We start from the raw sequence: 19,914 nt of genomic DNA, 5'->3' as shown, positions 1-19,914 counted from the left end.
ACCAAAACCTTAAAAGAAAAATCTAGGTAATGACCATAGTGGGAGTCTGAAGACTTCCAACATATTCTTGAGAATCCATACGGCCACGTGCATGTACAGGGCTATGTGAAGTCCAAGAAAGATCTGACAAGGCCCCAATTTTCACTTCTAGCTGACCTTAAGGTTCTACACAAGCAAAAAATGATGGCTAAGGCAGCGTTTATGCTGCCAGAGTGTTGAAGCTATGTCCCAACACACACACACACACACACACACACACACACACACACACACACACGCCCCTCCCTCCTGGGCAAAGGCTGGGGACTTAATGGTTCAAGGATTGTAAGGAAATCTCTGTCCAATCATTAATTGACCACTAACCTAACCAAGCGAAGACAAAGAATACAGATTTTACAGAGTCGGTCCAGGAAAGTCATGAAACACATAAACAGCAACAAGTACAGCAACAATGAAAGGTAGCAACAAAAACCCCAGGAAGGGGGGCATCTGATTTCCAGAGTTACCACGTTATAATATTTAAAACGTCTGGTTTCCAACATAAAGTATGAGACATGCAGACAAACACTGAAGTATGGCCCATACACAGGAGGAAGAAAGCAGTCAACAGAAACTGCCCTTGAGAAAGCCCAGACACAGACCATAAACCAGTAACAGGAACATGTTCAAGAACTAAAGGAAACTACCCTTTACAAACTGAAAGAAAATATGAGCATCGTGTCTCAACAAATAGAAGATATCACAAAAATCTGTACACAGATCTTCTTAGCAGCATTATTCACAATAGTAAAAATGACCATCATTTTTTAATGGATAAATGAAATGTGGTACATATCCATATAACGGAATATTTGACAATAAAAAGAGTTCACTGATACCTTGAAAACATTATGCTAAGTAAAAGAAGGTAGACTCAAAAGGTCCCATATTATATGATTCTATTTATGTATAAAATATCCAAAATAGGGAAATCCATAGAAACAAAAAGTAGAATAGTGTTTGCCAAGAGCTGAGGGGGAGGAAAAAATGAGGAGTTACTGGTAATGGACACAGGGTTTCTTTCTGGGGTGATGAAAACATTTTGGAATTACTTAGTGTGATCATCATCTAATTCATAAATATACTGAAAAGCACTAAATGGTCCACTCCACAAGGGTGAATTGTATGGTGTGTGGATTATACCTCAACAAAGTTGTTTTTTTTTTTTTAATTTAATTTAATTTAAAACCTGAAGCAATAGTGAATAGACCATTTCCATTGAGGAAACTATGCCAAAACGAAGCCTGACGCAGCTGACTAAGAATCAACCCCTTCTGTCCTACCATTGCATTCAAAACAAGAAATGGTGAGTTCAAGTCTCCCATCCCTAAAACGCAGTCACAGGCCAGACAGAGACAATCCTAAGGAGGAGCTGCGACTGTCACTTTAAAAACAAAGGTGGAGGCTGACCCCACTGCCTCCGAGCAGAGACAGGTGTGTGACATCGCAAGGCTGAAGGCGATGCAATGAGGCATGACTTAATCTGCCGGAGAGACCGGAAAAAAATACTTCAATAAACTCCCGAAATGAGGAAGCAATTATAATGAACAATGTACTAGAAGAGAGAAGCCCTTGACCAAATAAGCAAAGAAAATCCAACTTTGGAAACGATGGTGTCTGTCTCCTCCCAGCAGAAAAAGTGCCCAAAGATGACATTTTTGCCAGACGCGTAGTTCGACTGGGGCTTTACCTGACAGCGGATCATGACGTGAGTCACTTTAGACTTGCCGTCATTGCTCTCCCCCTTGTCGTCACCAGTTCGGACAGAGAGAACGAAATCTCCAGGGTGGCTCTGGCTCTCTCGTACCAGAAAGCTACCGTGTTTTCCTTTCTCGGTTAATAATTTCTCTGCTTCTTTCCCAGAGAGGTGTCCATGAAACCACCTAAATTTGTTTAAACGAAAAAAAATTGAGTTCTGCCATGGGTTCACGACATTCTTTCAGACAACCACCATATACAGTCAGCTCTCCCAAACACAATTAAAAAAAAAAAAAACAGACACGTTCCCCTCCGACAGGTTGAGCAATCCTGCATAAGACAGAATTTGCAACCCAAATGGGCAAGAAAAATAGCAAAGATGTCAAGAACGACTATTAAACTTCTTAAATGAGCCCACGGTTATCTGGAGACAAACGTCCTCAATGGTTCCTATTTTCTTTTACATCTCTCATCTTTTGAAAATACAATTTGTCATTTCGCTACGCCCAACACTATAAGGACCAACTATTTAAACACAGCCATTTAAAAATAAATAAATAAGCACAGCCATTTAAAGAAATTATAACAGAAAGTTATGGAACAGGCAGAGAATCGTTTGAATGTTTGCCCTTGCTCTGGCATGTGAACGGTATGTAAAAAAAGATCTTCATTATCAATTAATTCAAGCATTTCAAAGTTTTCCATATTTCCAACTGGTACTTGGACAGCCTCCAAGTCTGCTGTCAACATCTTCGGCCTGTATACTTGGTTATCATTTCAAAAATTAATGCATGTAAGACTTAGAGTAAGAATGACAGATTCTGCTAAAACTGTGAATTTCCCTTGCTGTCAACCAGAGATACCAATACACTAAATCTGAATGGGGCCCAGCAATTTGCATTTTTAACCAAACCACCAGAGTCCTGATGTAGGCCACCCAAGGGCAGACTCTAAGACAACGTTACTCTAAATTCCTGTAGAAAACATCTTAACATAGTTATGTTAATAATGTAGTACTTTCCTTCATGATCTTGATAAGAAAACAGACTGTCATGGCAGATAATGCTATGGCTTATCACTAAAGGAATAAATATACTTTGACCTATTTTTCATCCACCCTCAATAGAAGAGAGTAAAATTTAGAAATAAATGGCATAGAGCTGGCGGACAGCGTTTTGCTTGAAGCTACAGTGGTGGCCGGAGAAACATTATCAGCAGATAATAGCATTGACATAGAGGTACAAAATGAAGAAAATTACCTGAACATACAAAATATACAAACTTAATTAAGAGACCCTGAATTTGTACTGAGTCAGAGATTGGGAATGGAGAAAACCAATAAAATCAATACAAATTAAGTCAAGCCCCAGTTTACATCAGCTTAGATCTAACGCGGAGGGCGGTGAGGGGAAAAACCCTCTGAAATATGATTCCCTCCAAGCAAGGTCATTCTCGAACATTTGTGGATACGACATAAAAGAGCTGATGAAAAATCGGACCCTCGGAATTCTCTGCTTTTCTGCTTCTGAGCTTAAAATGACATCTATTGGTGGCTTTGCTGAATAACTGGTCGGGAGCTACAATAGGGACCTGCTGAGACTTTGCTGTCTCATTATCATCTGTTTTCCTCTCATAACTCTCAAAAATTATCAGCTGAAGTTCCACCACCTTAAACTTACTAAGAATATACAGAAGTAGGCTGAGACCCCTGTAGAATAAGTGTATTGAAACGCCGGTTGAAGCTTTTGCAAGAACAGGGCACTCTGAGAATAATCTGATCCTATTATTCTTACTTTAATAAAATTTTAAAGATTGCAGCTTGGGGTGAAAAAGATGAAGGGATTAAGAAGTACAAATTGGTAGTTACAAAACAGTCATGGGGATACAAATTACAGCATAAAGAATATGGTCAAAAATATTGTAATCACTATGTATGGTATCAGCTGGGTGTGAGACTTGCCAGGGAGATCACTTTGTAAGTTATATAAATGTCTAACCACTATGCTGTACACCTGAAACTAATATAATATTGAATGTCAACTGTAACTGAAAATGTTTTTTAATTAAAAAAAAAAAAAAGATTGCTGTTTGAGAAATAGATATGAGCCAACCCCCATGATGCATTTGCATAGCACATTTGTGGCATGGGAGAGATGCACAGACTCTGCAGTTACTAAAATGCCACTCACCTTTCAGAGGTAGGATCTGCGCAGTTCAGAGGATACTTGAGCTCGATGACGTCTCCATTCTTCTCTTTCAATTGCCCGTGATGTTCCATGTAATACTGCACCAACTCCGCCAAAGTGGCAAACTTCTCCCCTCCGTATAAGTCATAGTAATCACCAGTGTTCTGAATCTTGATGTGGGTGACAGCTCCATTTCTTCTAAAATAGTCCATTAGAAAGGTGGGAAGAAATAAACAAATAAAGAGCTACACTAGTAAAAATGGATCTCATATTCATGATCGGATTTCACCTAAATATTAAAACAAACGCAAGGAACGAGTTTACGCTCTCCCTGTAGGAAATGCAATGAGTGAAAAAAAAACACACAGTCAATGTTTTCAACGCAAAGGGCTCTGTTTATGTCTCTTTCCCTTGTACAATTACGCTTTGAAAGTCTGACTTATCAAAGTGCATATATTAAATGACAATAATTTTTATCATCATTAATCAAAACACATATAATTAAGCAAACACACATCTACCATATAATCCAGTAAATATGAAACCTAAGAAATAAAGCTGTATGGCTACCAAACGCCTTGTATAAGAATGTTCATTGCAGCCCTGTTTATAACAGAAAAAAATTGAAAACTCAAATATTTATCACCAAAATGAACAGCTACATACTCATACAATGAAATACCACATAGCAATAAAAAAGAGAAAAAAAGAACCACTGATACGTGAAACATGGTTGAATCTTAACATTATGTTAAGAGAAAGAAGCCAGACAGAAAAGAATACATATGGTATGACTTCATTTATACGAAATTGTAGAATAAGCAAAACTAGTCCACGGGGATAAAAATAAGAATACTGGTTGCCTCTCTGAGGGACAGAGATTACAAAAGGGGCAAAAAGAAACTTTCTAGGGTGAAGGAAAAAGCTCTATATTTTTGACTGTGCTGTTGGTTACATGAATATAAACATTTGTCAAAAGTCTTCTCACTGTATACTTGATACTGTCTGTAACTGTATCTTTCAAAATCATTTTAAAGACATATATAATAGACGGTTTCCAGCATGAGATGGCTAATATATTATTCCACTGAGTTGATATAACACCAGCCAAAAGTTTCTAAAATCTGGTATTTTAGTTAGCCTAGGCAGTCTTTGATTTCCATTTGGTTTTCTGAACTACTAAATACATCTCAAGGACACCCATTATCACCTAGATAGACCCAAGGGATCCGGCAACCCCAAGACAGTCACCACGGACTTACATTTATTTTTAATCTAATCCTGAAGCATTACTGATGAAGCCTTTGGGAAATATAAACACATTTCTACTAAAGAAAAGGAATATGAGGAACAAAGGAAAAGGAGAAAAATCCTCCCATAATGTCCCATAATGTTACTGACAATATCCACTTTTAATTTTTGGTGACAACCTTTTCCAGGGGGTAAAAAAAAAGCACTTCGGGTCACTCTCCTCCAGCTACACCTGACCGTATGTTAACACCTGAGCTTTCAGTTTCTAGCTTTTACTTAATTATATAACACAAAGACATTCAGGTATGGACTAGATCGATATAAAGCAACACAGAAGAATCACAAAGACATGATACTGCATGAAAGAAGCCAAAAAATAGAAAAAAAAAGAAAAAAGCACAAAGCAGAATGACATGCTTAGCACATACCACTTATGAAAATTTAAGAACACGCACAAGTAATACCATACATTATTCATGACATACATATATATGTATATTTTATTATAAATATAATATTTGTTACATTATAAATATGTCCTTTTTAAAATGAGATAGACAAAAACTCATGAGAGTAGCTCCCTCTAGGGCAAAGGGAAAAAAAAAAAAAAAAGGATCAAGGGTGATGAGCAAAGGAAAACTTTGCTTTATTTTACATCTTATTTGGAAGAAAAACATGACCGGTAGTATATATGACATGGATGACTGCACACAAATTTTTGTATTTTTATGAATTCTTTCTCAAAATTAAAAAACAAGGTTCTAAGAAAAAAAATTTTTAAATCTTTTAAAAAATTAAAAGAAAAAAAAAAGGAGGATCTTCTGTGACTAACTGAATGAATATAAGGCAAAATAATCATCAATTTTTCAGCACGGAAACAAAAAAGCTAGATCATCTGCAGAGAACCAGAACGTATCATATATGCACGTGCACACACAGACACGGAGGCGCACACACATATACTACAGTATCTATAACGTATAGAACAAATCATATATAAAGAAAACATAAAAATGAAACTTGGTAGTGTTGCAGAGTTGTTAAAAGTATTGGTTCTAAGACAGTTCACAAAAAAAGATATACAAGTGGCCCTTAAACTTATGAAAAGACGTTTAGCTTCTGTCAGAAAAAAAAATGAAAATTTAAATTCATTGAGTTACCACTTCTCACCTATCATGAAAAACTTAACACTCAACTAGCAACACTGTGGCAAACCAGTTGCTCCCATACATTCCTGGTGGGAATGCAAAGGACAGTCATACGGGAGAGATTTGGAAAACTGTACTACATGTACTTTTACGCTGTGCCCAGTCACCGCCCTCCCAGGAATTCGCCCTGAAGAAGCATTTCTAAAAGCACAAAAACACGTGCAAAAGTTTATTATATTCATTGTGGCATTATGTATCATTGTGAAATACCAAAAACAAATCCCCAACATTTGTAGAAAACTGTATAAAATAGTTATATGCTACATAGTTGATTAAAACAACGAGAAAGAGCACTAAAAGATGTTTGTAGACGAATAAAGTAAACTACAAATAAACAAATTTAGTGTTCTACTTCATGTGTAAAAAGAAATATGGAAGAATGAACCAGAATTAATCAGAATGGTTACCTACAGGGAGGGATGGAAATAGGGTTCAAGGGGAAAGGGATAAGGATAGACCTTTTTACATATTTGACTTTTAAATCTTGAAAATATTCCACTCATTCAAAAAATAAAACCAAGCCAAAAAAAAACAAAAAACAAAAAACAAAACCCTGAATACATAACAAAACACTGACTGCAGAATGAAAGAAATGAATCTAACTTTGTATGAAGTTCGTAACTTCACAAGGAATGAATTCCTGTAACTTCTGAACATGGTACTGACCGTACACCCTTAGTGGGATATGTTCTGAGAACAGAGGGACACCAAAGAAATCAGGAACTTTACTTAATGGGTTTGTAATTGTAAATGAGGGTGGTACAGTCGTTGTGGACCTGTTTTCGTAGTACAAGGCTGGGCAAATGAGGCCCTGTGTTGATGCTGCTGTATAACAGGCTTCTCCCCACAGAAGAAGAGAAACACAAATATGGAACGGGAAAAGGCGAGGAATCTGGGTTGAACTGAAATGATCAGTAAGAACACTTGGTTTTAAACATATAAATATTTATTTCCCAACTCTGTCTATTGTAAAAGGCCCAGAAGCAATGACACACCAAGAGCATAATCACCAAAAGATGGGGCAAGCAGGTATCATGTGCTTCCTGATGTGAAATAATGGGATAGTTTCAAAAGCCGTTAATGAAATAATGAGAGAGATTTCAATTTGGACTATACATTAGATAATATTACTAAATCGATGTTTAATTTTTTTTATATCAATGGTACTACTGTTCTACAGGAGAATGTCCTTTTTCATAGGACATGCACACTGAAGTATTTAGAGGTAAAAATAAACATCCTACTATCTGCAACTTATTTTCGAAAGGTTCAGGGGAAAAAAGCATATAATACACACAAATGCACACTCATAAACAGGAAGAGCGAATAGGGCAAAATGTTAACAAGTAAAGAGAATGCAGGAGTTTATTGATCTTTCAACTTTTCCACAGGTCTGAAATTTCTCAAAAAAAATAGTCGAGGGGAAAAAGCCCACCAATCCTGTAGGCTTGGCTCTGCCGCTTACCAGCTGTAAGACTAGCTTACTAACTTAACCTCTGTGCCTCAGCTTACATGATGGATAACGTTAACAGTGGTACTTATTCATAGGTTATTGGGAAAACTAAAATAATGTTTGCTACCATCATCGCTGTTGTCGTCATCATCATTATTATATAATCTCCATCTGAACTCTTACAGATCAAATGTCACGTAACTTTAGGTTTGAAGTCTCCGCTGGCAAAAATCCAGAAGACTCAAGAAACTAATCTGCACCAAAAAAGCACTTCCCAGGTCCCAAAGGGATCCTAAATAAATCTTTCAGAACACACTTTACTCACATCTTTATTTTTAAAAATTATAATAAAAGCAAGTTCACAGAACAGTTCAGTTCTAACTCCGGGAATGAGCTAGAGTAAGGAGAATGCATTTATAAGAGCAAGTCAAGCATCAAGCCTGGTTAGCACTTGGATGGGAGGCCACCTAGGAATACCAGGTGCTGTAGGAAGAAAAAAAAAAAGTAAGTCAAATTTGAGAGAAACTCTCCCATACTTGCTCAAAGAGACAAAGAACAGGATGTTGGCCATGCTATTCAAAAAAATTTAAAACACATGAAAAAAAAACCAATGTCCAACAACAGGGGACTGGATAAATTGCAGTATCTTCACATCATTCAAATATTATATAGTCATTAAAATTAACAATTGCATCTGTAAGTACCAGCTTAGAAATTTAAATATGTTTTAAGTTACAAAATGATACATACGTTATAAAGCCATGGATGTGAATTCTAACAACACACAACCCAACCTGATATTGTTCACACAGGGTACAAATGCGGTACAAGTATGAAAACACGTTCAGGAAGGGCACATGCCAACCTCTCGATGGCGGTTTTCTCTGGGGAAAGAGGGAGGGGACTGGGACTGGCCAGGGGAACACACGGGACCACAACTTCCTCAGTGATGTTTTATTTCTTGAAAAAGACAAGTGATCTGAAGAAACTCTTCACGAGTCTTTTTCCAACTGGGACATCAACGGAAGGAAAGGGAAAATGCAGAGAACCGGGCTCGGGAGGAGTGGGACCGGGATGAGTGGAATGACCCTGGCTTAGGAACTGGTCATACTCCATTCTGACTCGTCCTCAGCAGCCTCTCAGAGGAGGAGAAACAGCCATCATCACCCCCTTCTGCTGAATTCCCCAGCCTCTCGCCCTCAGGGGGCCCGCCCAAAGCCCCACAGCAGCTCGCATCGGGTCTGATCTCTAGGCCAGGCGCCCCTCAACCCGGGCAGCAGGCAGGCCCCCGAACTGTGAAAGAGGGCGGCGAGGTGTCCAAGCGTGGTTCCGACACGGCCTACCTGGAAAACACTCTCAGGAGTCTCTCTGTTCTGTCCAACTTACCTAACGGAAAGTGTGAAGTCTCCAGGGTTACTTTTACTGGGCCGTGCCAAAAAACTGCCATCAACTCCTCTTGTCAACAGGAGGTTTTCGGCCTCCACGCCAGTGATATTTGGGTGAAACCATCTTGAGAGAGAGAGAGAGAAAGAGTAATAAAAAAACAAAGGATTCTGTCAGTACCGCTTTGCACACCATCACGGATGGAATGCTTATGAGGAGAGCAGCTAACAAAACACAAATCAAGACTTTCCCTGCCCCTTCCCCCCTTCTCCATGGTCACCAGCCCCTCCTCGCCTTCCCCTGGATGGGGGCCTGGTTTCACGCCAGCACAAGCTGATGGGGGTGGGGTAGGGTCAGTGGGGCTGGGGCCGCGCGTATGGGCATGAAGCCAGTCGTTTGGCGGACCGAGCTCAAAAAGACAGCCCACGTGGTCAGGAGACTGAGCACATGGAGGGGGACCGAACACATACATGAGTAAATAAATAAGCTACTTAATAAGTAAGTAAACACATTGAGGATGATGGGAGCCGAGTTTCTCACTGCTGGGACGGAGATACAAATAGGGAAAGGAAGAAGGCGGGGTTAGGTTGGGATTGGAGGCATCGATGCAAAGCCTCGTTTTTAATATGTACATGGAGAGAGATGTATAGACACAGAAATGTAGATGCGAGTCTCTGTGTATGTACATGCATGTGTACACACACACACATACACACGCACACACACACAGTTTCCTAGCTCTGTCTTCTGAAAGAGCCCGACGCAGCGACGCGCCGGGGCCATCAGCATACCTAGCACCCTTATCTGGGTTTCTAAATACAGTTCTCCAATAAAAGAAATGGGATCCTTGAACAAACAGCTGATTCCAGGATTGGGGCTGTAAACGTAAGGTGAGCTTGAAACATCTGACTGAGCCACAGCATGAAAGAGCCCCGCTGAGGTCGCGCCAACAGGATACAGGTGCCAGCTCGAAGGGCCTCCCTCTGGCCAAACGAGACACAATCTGTACCTCTAAATAAGCGATATATTAATAGATTATAACCCATAAGTAAAACAATAAACCAAGAATCCACACACATATTAATTTTAAAAAAATAAGGTTCCTCAAAAAACTAAGCATAGAATCACCATGTGCTCCAGAAATTCTACTTCTGGGTATATACCCAAAAGAACTGAAAGCGGGCACACTCAAGCAGATATTTGGACACCCATGTTCTAAGCAGCATTATCCATAATAGCAAAAGGGTAAAAAAAGAACCCGTAGACACAGGTTCATCGACAGATGAACGAATAAACAAAATGTGACTATATACATCAACGGAATATTGTCTTAAAAAGGAAGACAATCCTGTCACATGCTGCAACATGAAAGAGCCTTAAAGACATTATGTTAAGTGAAATGTGTCAGTCACAAAAGGGCAAATACTATATGATTCTACTTATATGGCGTACCTAGAGTCGCTGAATTCACAGGGGCAGAAAATGGAGTGGTGGTTGTCTGGGGATGGGAATGGAGAGTTATCGCTTAATGAGTACCGAGTTTCAGTTGGGAAGATGAAAACGTTCTTGAGATGGATGGTGGTGATGGTTGCCCAACAATGTGAATGTACTTAGTGTCAGAGAACTGCACACTTAAAAATGGTTAAAATGATTTTGTTATGTATATTTAACCACAATAAATAAAAAAAAAAAAAGGTACCGGAGACAGGGAAAGCCCTCGGCAGTAGAATCACAAAGAATCACAAATAATAAATATAAAAGGAATAATAGAAAATTACCATTTGGCAACCATCACATTAACAGTTCAAGCAGGACTCATTGATGGAGGCTGGACCTAGTGGGTGGACATTTCAAGAGGGACAGGATATTGACAACAAATCAAAAAACCTCCCCTCAAAATGCTTAGTAATTACTTGTTAATTAACAAGTAAAAAATACTAATCGACTTCACAGTGGAGAATCTGACAGATACTATCTTAACCAACTGGTAAAAGTTAACATCACCGGTTATGGGTTAAACTGACATCATGCACCGAGAAGAACAGTGACATTTGTCATGTTCCTGCCAACAATGCATTACCTAACTAATTATGAGCAACACCAAGCAAACCCCAAATGAGTGACATTCTACGCACTGGCAGGTACTCTTCAAAAATGCTAAAACCATGAAAGAAGGGAGGCGGGTTGGGTCAAAGAACTATCCAGATTACCGGCCAATAACAAGACGCGAGGAATACAATGCATGATTCTTTCTGGACTGTGTCATGAACCAGAGAGAAGGGAGACAAAGGGAAGAGAAGGGTTTCTGTTGTTCGCTTGGTCTTTTGTTATAAATGACGTTACAGAAACAATTTGAAAGGGGGACAGGAATTTGCTAATGGTGCCGTTAACACGTAAATTTCCCTGATTTTGATGCGTGCACTGTGATTACGTGTGCGCATCCTCGTTTTTAGGAAATACACATGGCAGTATTTTAGAGTAATTGGGCATCATGTCTGCAACTTACTTTCAAACAGTTCAGAATAAAATTATACACAGATATGCGTATATGCGAGTGCGTGCACATACATGGGGGAAGGCAAACGTGGTACAGCATTAACTGGTAAATCTGGATGAAAAGTAAACAGAAGTTCCTTGTACTATTCTTGCGACACTTGTGTAAATTTGAAATTAACTCATAATAAAAAAATGTTTTAAAAAACACACAAATAACAAAGTCCACCATGGACGGCATCCGCTTCAAAAAATTCTTCTCTAGTTTCCAGCAGGATTTCCTTCATGAACTCCAAGCCACTCAGACTTGTGATAGGAAAAGTAATTTCTAAAGTCAAATTATCCTGGACCTTTATAGGCTAATTCAATGCTCCCAGGAACGTAAGTCAATATTAAAGGTGAAATCCTGGTACTGACAATCAGATGAACTTTTAAGAAACTGCTCGACAAATATTGGCCCACTTAACGTGTTTTACAACAGTAAAGCAGAAAGACAGCACAAAGGTGAACAGCTGTCACAAGTCGTGCATTAAGGCCATGTCCAGGCCTGCAGTGTTGTGATTAGGGCTGTGGTCACATGGGCCTGGGTGCACAGCTGAGCTCTACCACTTACTACCTCTGTGACCCGAGCGAGTTCTTCCCACCTCAGATTTCCTCGTCTGCAAAATGGAAATGATAGTTCTTAGGTTCATTTTAAGAGTAAAATGAGAATCCATAGAAGAGGACATTATTCAGCCATTAAAAAGAATGAAGTACTGATATATGCTACAATTTGGATGAACCTCAAAAACATGCTGAATAAAAGAAGCCAGACGCAACAGGCCCCATGTCGTATGATACCATTGATGTAAAATGTCCAGAATAAGCAAGTCCACAGAGACAGACAGTAGATTAGTGCTTGCTTAAAGAGGGGGGAATAGCCAATAGGCACGGGGTTTCTTTTGAAGTGCAGAAAACATCCTACCATTGTAGTGATCATTGCAATATGTGACTATACTAAAAACCACTGAACTGTATACTTTAAATGGGTGAACTGTATGGTATGTGAATTTTATCTCATTAGAGCTTTAAAAAAAAAAATGGACTGGGATAATGAAAGAGAGGTCTTATTAAATTCATTCAGTCAACAAACACTTACTGAGTACCTATACCGGCGAAGGCATCCAGGCACTAAAACACAACAGTTAATAGAATAACATCTCTGCCCTCAAGAAGCTGTCTTTTAATGGAAGAGAAATACAATAAAGAATAATTCTAAAAATAAATAAAATGTCAGATGGTGATAAAAGCTACAAAGAGGAATACAGCAGAGAGAGGGAACCAGAGAGTGAGGTGGATGTGATTTACACAGAATGGCTGGGAAGGACCTCGGCAGTAAAGGAACACTTGGTCGGACCTAGAGGTGGTGAGGCAGTGACATGCAGACATACAGAAGAGCATACCAGGCGAGGGGAGGAACAAGATCAAGGGCCCGGGGTGGAATGTATGTGACATGCTCAAGCATGCAAGAGGCCAGTGCAGTAGGAGCAGAATGAGCAAAGGACAGAAAGGCAGGGCGTGAGGCCAGTGGGTAATGAAGAGCAAGATGATGCAGGGCCTCGGAGGTCACTGTAAAAAATTCAGCCTTTATTTTTATTTTTATTTTTTTTGTGAAATGGGAAAGGACTGGAGGGTTTTAGGCAGAAGAGTAATGTAATCTGACTTAAATTTTTAAATCGTCTTTCAAGCTACCATGCAAGGAGAGCACACAAGTCAGTTAAGAAAGCTACTGTGATAATCCAAGCAAGAAATGATGGTGACAAGGACCATGGTGGCAGCAGTAGTAATGATAAATAGTCCTACTGGGAATATTTTAAGGGTAGCCAGTGGGATTTCCTAATGGTTTACATCTGGGATAAGAAAGAAAGAAAAACAAGTTATATGACTCTTCAGTTTTGGGCCTAGCCAACTAGAAGGTTGGAAGGACCAAGACGGAGATGTGGAAAGGGTGGGAGAAGAAAATCAAGTGCTGGATTCTGTACACATTAAAGTTGAGATGCTCAGTCATCCAAGTGTCTCGTACCCACTAAGCACTAAATGTCAGATGTTATTACTGACAATCATAAGATTGTTCTGACAAGAAATCATAAAAAAAAAAAAGCAAGAATCTAGATGGAGTCGACTGACGTTCCCATTGTTCATATTAACTGAAATTTATCTTATTTTTAATTTTTCATATAGCATCTTATTAGAGTTTGGGCGAGGCTCTAAATATCATTCTGAATGTCCTAGAGAAAAATCACAAGGCTGAGATCAAAAGGAAAAAAATATTAATTTGCTTTTCATTCCGAGAGCTTGTCAGAAGATCAAGACGGAACTTTACCCGGAGAAAACTCAACCTCCATTTATATGGTATCTATCATTCCAGCATCCCACACTTTTGCATTCAGTATGATTACTTAAACTACCCAAGATTTTTAAAAATCTTGTCCACAGCTTCTTTGATCTGTGGTTCCCACTTAAGTCCCCACAGCCCTAGGGAATCAAAAAGTAGTTTAACTCATTTTACTCTTAATAAGAGAGCTTCCAGTTATTTATAACCTTTTGATAAGTATAATGGAAATCTTACCTTAACCCTCAATTTGTCTACCTACGTGAGCTAATGAAAATGTCAAATCTCTTTTGCTTTTGACTGCGAAACAATTACGTTACTTGGTGTGGTAGGCTGAGGCTGAGTGGCACACATGTTGTTTTCTACCAAGAAAAAAAAAAGGGAAAACCGTTATACGATACAGTTTTGGAAAAGAATTGTTTCAGAAAATTAAGTTTATGCGTGAAAAGGCTGGGAATCGTGTCTGGCATGTGTGGTATGTGTGGCATGTGGTGGCAAAGCCTTATGGGTATGAACACGGACTCTGAAGCCAACTCACTTTGGTTCGAATCCCAGCTCTGATGTGAATCTACATATTACCTGGGAAAATTAACCCAAAAGAAGCATCCTGACACATAATCTAATGAAACTAGTAGAGTTCAAGAGAAAGGAGGAAAAATCCTCAAGGCCTCTGGGAAAAACAATTAAATAACTTACTACAGAAAGCAAATTAGGCTAGCATCAGACTTTTCAAAGCCAATATACAAAGCAAGTGGACGAAGAGACCAGCATTTTTTAAAAGCTTAATGAAAGAAAGAACGTGTAAACCAAAAATTTTATATCCAGCCAAATTATCTTTCAACTATCAAAGATATAGAAAAACAGATTTCAACCTACAAGAACTAAGAGAATGCTGTATTTGTCAGTCTTCCTTGATGAATCTACTAGAGGATAAGCTTTATCTAACCAAGTGGTAACTAAGCAACAGCCACAAATAACTGATGGTAAGCATTTAAGAATATATAAATGTACACATAAGAATAAAATAAGATGGAAACAAGGGTAGAAATCCTAACTAACGTACACAGTTATATATTGTCAGTAGAAATACTGCAACTAGAAAATGGTAAAGGGAAAGGAAAAATAAAAGAAAAATTCACTGTATAGGCAATAGGTAATAGATGGGTATTAAAGGATAATGAAAAATCTGATAAGCCAGATAATAAAAATTAGATAAAACAGAAAACTAGGGACATTCAAAAGATGTAAGTACAAATGTGACCGCTAGAACAAAAATACAAGCCTTCCTACTTAAAACGCAAAAAACTTTTTTCAAGAGTAAACATCTTAGAAAGAAAGAATATACATCTTGTAACACACAATGCAAAGAAACACAAAATATATAATTATAAAATGTTATGACAGAGTTGATACCAAGTAATAAATGCAAGTGAGTTTGTTACCTATTAACAGAAATCAACAATCCATAATGAAGATAGAACACTACAATTATTTATCAAACAGTGCAGCAACCAACTTTATAAACCAAAAACTATACCTTATTTCTAATTCTAATAAGATTCTAATTATTCTAAAATTAGGATGATGGTTATATTGTGATATTTCAAAAATACCCTTTAACCTACAATTACCAGAGTAACCCTTTTCCTGTGTACCCCAAGTTAACTCACGGATTACAGCCCTAACCTCACCTCCAAAGTCTGCCATGAAATATCTCACTTTTATTAATATTTCCACATCACTCTAGTATATCCACAGTCTTTGGAAACAAATGACATCATTCTATTTATAGCATTCTGCTTTTAGTAGTTCGATCGCTGAAAATGTCAAATCCTAGAAAATGGAGCATTCCTACACGTGATGTCAAACACTGGCAGTGAGCTGTTTTTTCTAAACGAGAAATTAATGAAATGAATAAAAGGAAAATAATTTTTATCTCCCCTCTACGGAGGGTGAAGTGTTGCTCCTCTCTCCCTTCCTATTCCATTATTAGTCTCCATCCTTAAATACGGGTCATCCAGCCTGGGCCCCACGCCCTATCTGCTGATCTGCTCTCTGACTGGCACTACTGTCCCCTCTTCCTAAAAGGATTTCTCAGATTTGTCCACCACCTCAGCACCAAGATGGCAGCCTCTAGTGCAATATATTCTCCTTCCCTCAAGATCTTTTATTTGGTCATCCTGATTTTCATTCCCACCTAATCTTTCCTTATCTCAGCCAGCTACTTTGGGCTTCTCTAATTTTTTATAGAATCAATATCCTTTTGGATCTTGCTGAGAAGAAAAATCTTAACTTTCTAAAATCTTTTTAATTCATTTATTATAATAGCACGGATAGGTATGAAACTCAAACAAACAAAAGAAGCCCAAGCTTCTCTTCAGAAGTAACTATAGTTAGCAGTTTCTTAATCTTTAAGAAATGTCTCATGCATAAAAATATACATACATGCCTACATGTGCATGGACATAAACACACTACTGCCTCCACGCCCACCTGTGTGAAATACACACCCCCACAGAATCTTCCTGATCTACACCCTGATTTTTTCACTTACAACAACCTGAAGATCTTTCTATAGCAATACACTCTTTAATAGCTACGCAATATTCCATTGTATGAATATACCATCCATAATTTAATCCCTATTCTAGGACATTGTTCCTAATTCTACAGGTTTGTTGATAAAATAATGCAGAGCGCATCCTTTAAAATCATCTTTACACACTTTTGAAAGTGTATCTATAAATTTTTAGAAATAAAATTGCTTTGTCAAGTTTTTTCACTTTGATAAATTCGCCAAACTGCACTCAAAAGAAGGTACCAGTTTCAACTTCCACAAATTGAGTGTGAAAGTCCCTGTTTTCTCTCACTTTTGCCAATACTACATCTATTAATGAACTTCTTCATCTTTGTCTATCGGTTTCACGGAAAATGGTACCATTCTAGTTTGCATTTCTATTTGAGACTAAGCAGTTTTGCATGTTTTCAAAGCACTTTTCCCCTCCTTTTCTGTGAGTTGCCAATTTGTCACTGCTCATTTTCTACTGGGTGTTTTTTTCTTACTGGTTTATAGGACCTCTTGATGTAACTAGAAAATGATCCTTTATTATAGGTGTGACAGATATTTATCTTAGGGTTTTTTTTTTTTTTTAACTTTCTTACTCTGTGGTATTTTTCCCTCCACGGAAATTCATCTGAACATGATTAAATTTATCAGATTTTTCCTTTACGCCTTCTGGGTTTCTTGCCATGCTTAGAAAAACTTAACTCATAGTACTGTTTGTGAGACAGAAATAAATTAATGCTTAGCACAGAACCAGCCTACAGAGTTTCACCTTGGGAACTAGAAATTTAGTTTTCGGTCGGAATAAAATACAATAAAATCACAGATGTTAACAAGATCCTGCAAGGTGTGGCCCCTACTTAACTCTTCTGTTCTGGTGACCTGCTTTCCTCAAACGTGCCACACATGGCCTTTGCACTTGCTTTTCTCCACATTCAGACCTCGACCCCAATCCTACCTTCTCAGTGGGTGATATCAACATGGCTTCTAATCACAAACTTCTAATTGTCAGGTCGAAGGCTGGACCAGAAGTTTTGTGAGGCTATGTGTTTCTTCCCCAATGCGTACCACCAGCCCCTAGCAAGGGGGCTAACACTTTTACTGATACACTTTTAAGACAAGTGGTGGTCTCTTTAATAATAAATAATAAATATTTATTATTCCTTAATACATATTTGCGGCTGGGAGAGAAGGAAGAGAGCAGCCTTGGGGTGAGCTCCCACCACTCCTCTCTCCCACAGCCACGTGGTTCCCCATCTGACCCCGGGGGCGTCTCAGAAGAGGCTGTGAAGATGACTCCTGCATGGTCGGGAAGAAGCACAAATATCAGCTGGCGAAGGCTCTCTTCTTAGCTAAAATATCAAAATTTGGTGTTTCCAAATGCATGGAGAGGTTCTGAGACAAGTCTATGGCTTATGCACAGGGACTCCAGACATTCGCTTGGGAAATTCTTATTAAAATTACTGAACAGCACACAGATAGGGCAGCATGTCCTCCTCAGTACCACAAACCAGGGAAGAATTGACTGAGAATTAGAAATAATTGCTGAAGGTGAGGCTAGATAACGACCACTGACAACCATCGAGTAGATGGGCTACAGGAGATAAGGCAGGTGGTGGTCTCTTTACCCCTTTATTAAATAAATTATATTATTTCATTTACAACTTGTAATTATACCTATCATGTTATTAAGAGTGAACAGAAGTGAGTGATGTTTTCAGGGGAAACTCAGTAACCAGCACTTAGCACAAAGTGCTACACAGAGTAAAGGAGGGCTTAATAAACATTAGTTATCACTGTTGTTATTATTGGTGGGAGATATGCAGAAGATTCTTCTCCATAATTACGCAAGTTTCACATAAGCCATTTTGAAATGGTATCATTTATGTTACACCGCCTTTTCATAGACACCATCATGGCTCAGGGGCTGTCCCTACATTATTTCAAATAGCATATAATTAGAAATTAAAAGTTTCATTCCATAACCCATCTACTTGAATTTTGATATACTGTAAACTCTCCTTTCTTCACTATTTTCTTCAAAAAGTGTCTGTAACTACCAAAAATTCTTTTCCAATTGTATATTTAATATTTGTGTCCCATCACCAACAATTCTGTGATTTGCGGTATGCTTGTCTCTAATAAGGAACAGTTAGAGCTCATCCAACCCTCGAGATGTCCCTGGGGGTGGTCTCAAGGGTTACAGTTGTTAATACTGGATACTGAGGCTTTACATCTCTAAGCCCCACCCCCATCTGCCACCGAGTGTGAATGCAAACAGAAGTTAGTCTACAATAAATTCATGTAAATGCACCTATATTCCCCGAAAGGAGAGAGAAAGGCAAATTAGCAATGACTCCATTTGAGTTGTATCAACAAGGTGATTAAGACGGTGGTGGCTCCAGACAGGATGAGAAGAAACTGAAAAAGTTTCCAGCCCTCCCGTGTCTACAGAAGGCACTCGATCAATGTCTGCTGAATGAATGAATTTGAGGAAAGTGAAGAAAAACCAGGTAGAATAAAACACCGAAAGGGGAGGCGTGGAGAAAAAGTCACAAGGAGAGGAGGGAGAAGAGGAAAATCATGCTCCTTGTGCTCGTTCTTAACATCTGCAAACCTGCGGCCCCTCACAATCCGTTCTCGCCAGTCGTCCTCTGGGCATTGTCTATTACTCATCAAGGATGTCAGGTCATTCCATGGCCCAGGTGGGTACCACCCATTTCGCAGAAAAAGTTGAATGCGCGCACACACACACACACACACACACAGACCCCAACACCTGTGAAAAAGACCCTCAGATCAATGTCTAAAACAAAATAAATGTATAAAACAACTGAGCCCTATGCTGAGGAAACCTGAAGAAATGAAAGACAGAATGCTCGTCTGCAAGAGAGTTTACAGCCTATTTGCCAGGAAATCACACCAGAAGTGGGATTCCCGCAGGACAGACTGCAGATTCTGCAAAGGCTCAGTTAGCTCTGAGGCTAGGACCGAGTTTATGTCAAGTGAGTCTTTAAAAAAAAAAAAAAAAACGCTGATGAACCAAAAAGAAACTACAATGATGCTGAATATTTGTTTTATCTATGCACCACCACCACCACCACCACCGCCACCCCAACCCACCCCCAGTGATGTGGGGAACAGTCTAGCAGGCCAAGTAATTTCAGGAACTTATTTTCAAAGCTGCTATGCTAAGAAGGGAGCTTAGACTAGGGATCCAAAGTCTAATTTCAGTTTCTTGCCTAAATATAAAATGATACGAGATGTAT

The 19,914-nt window shown here is 38.8% G+C and overlaps 1 protein-coding gene across 2 annotated transcripts in view; it reads right to left on the bottom strand.

Moving 5' to 3' along the window:
* Positions 1-19,914, bottom strand: part of PTPN11 (protein tyrosine phosphatase non-receptor type 11) — a 72,709-nt gene that overhangs the window by 46,549 nt on the left and 6,246 nt on the right. For both annotated transcript variants that reach the window (XM_016149758.2, XM_016149759.2), the window contains exons 2-4: positions 9,222-9,344; positions 3,927-4,121; positions 1,730-1,922 (exon numbers count right to left, since the gene is read on the bottom strand). In XM_016149758.2, the coding sequence (XP_016005244.1) occupies positions 1,730-1,922; positions 3,927-4,121; positions 9,222-9,344 (511 nt within the window). The remainder of the gene's footprint in view (positions 1-1,729; positions 1,923-3,926; positions 4,122-9,221; positions 9,345-19,914) is intronic.

The sequence above is a fragment of the Rousettus aegyptiacus genome, unplaced genomic scaffold (assembly GCF_014176215.1).
Source record: "Rousettus aegyptiacus isolate mRouAeg1 unplaced genomic scaffold, mRouAeg1.p scaffold_m13_p_5, whole genome shotgun sequence".
NCBI lineage: Eukaryota > Metazoa > Chordata > Mammalia > Chiroptera > Pteropodidae > Rousettus > Rousettus aegyptiacus.
This window is presented reverse-complemented; position numbering and strand designations above follow the sequence as displayed.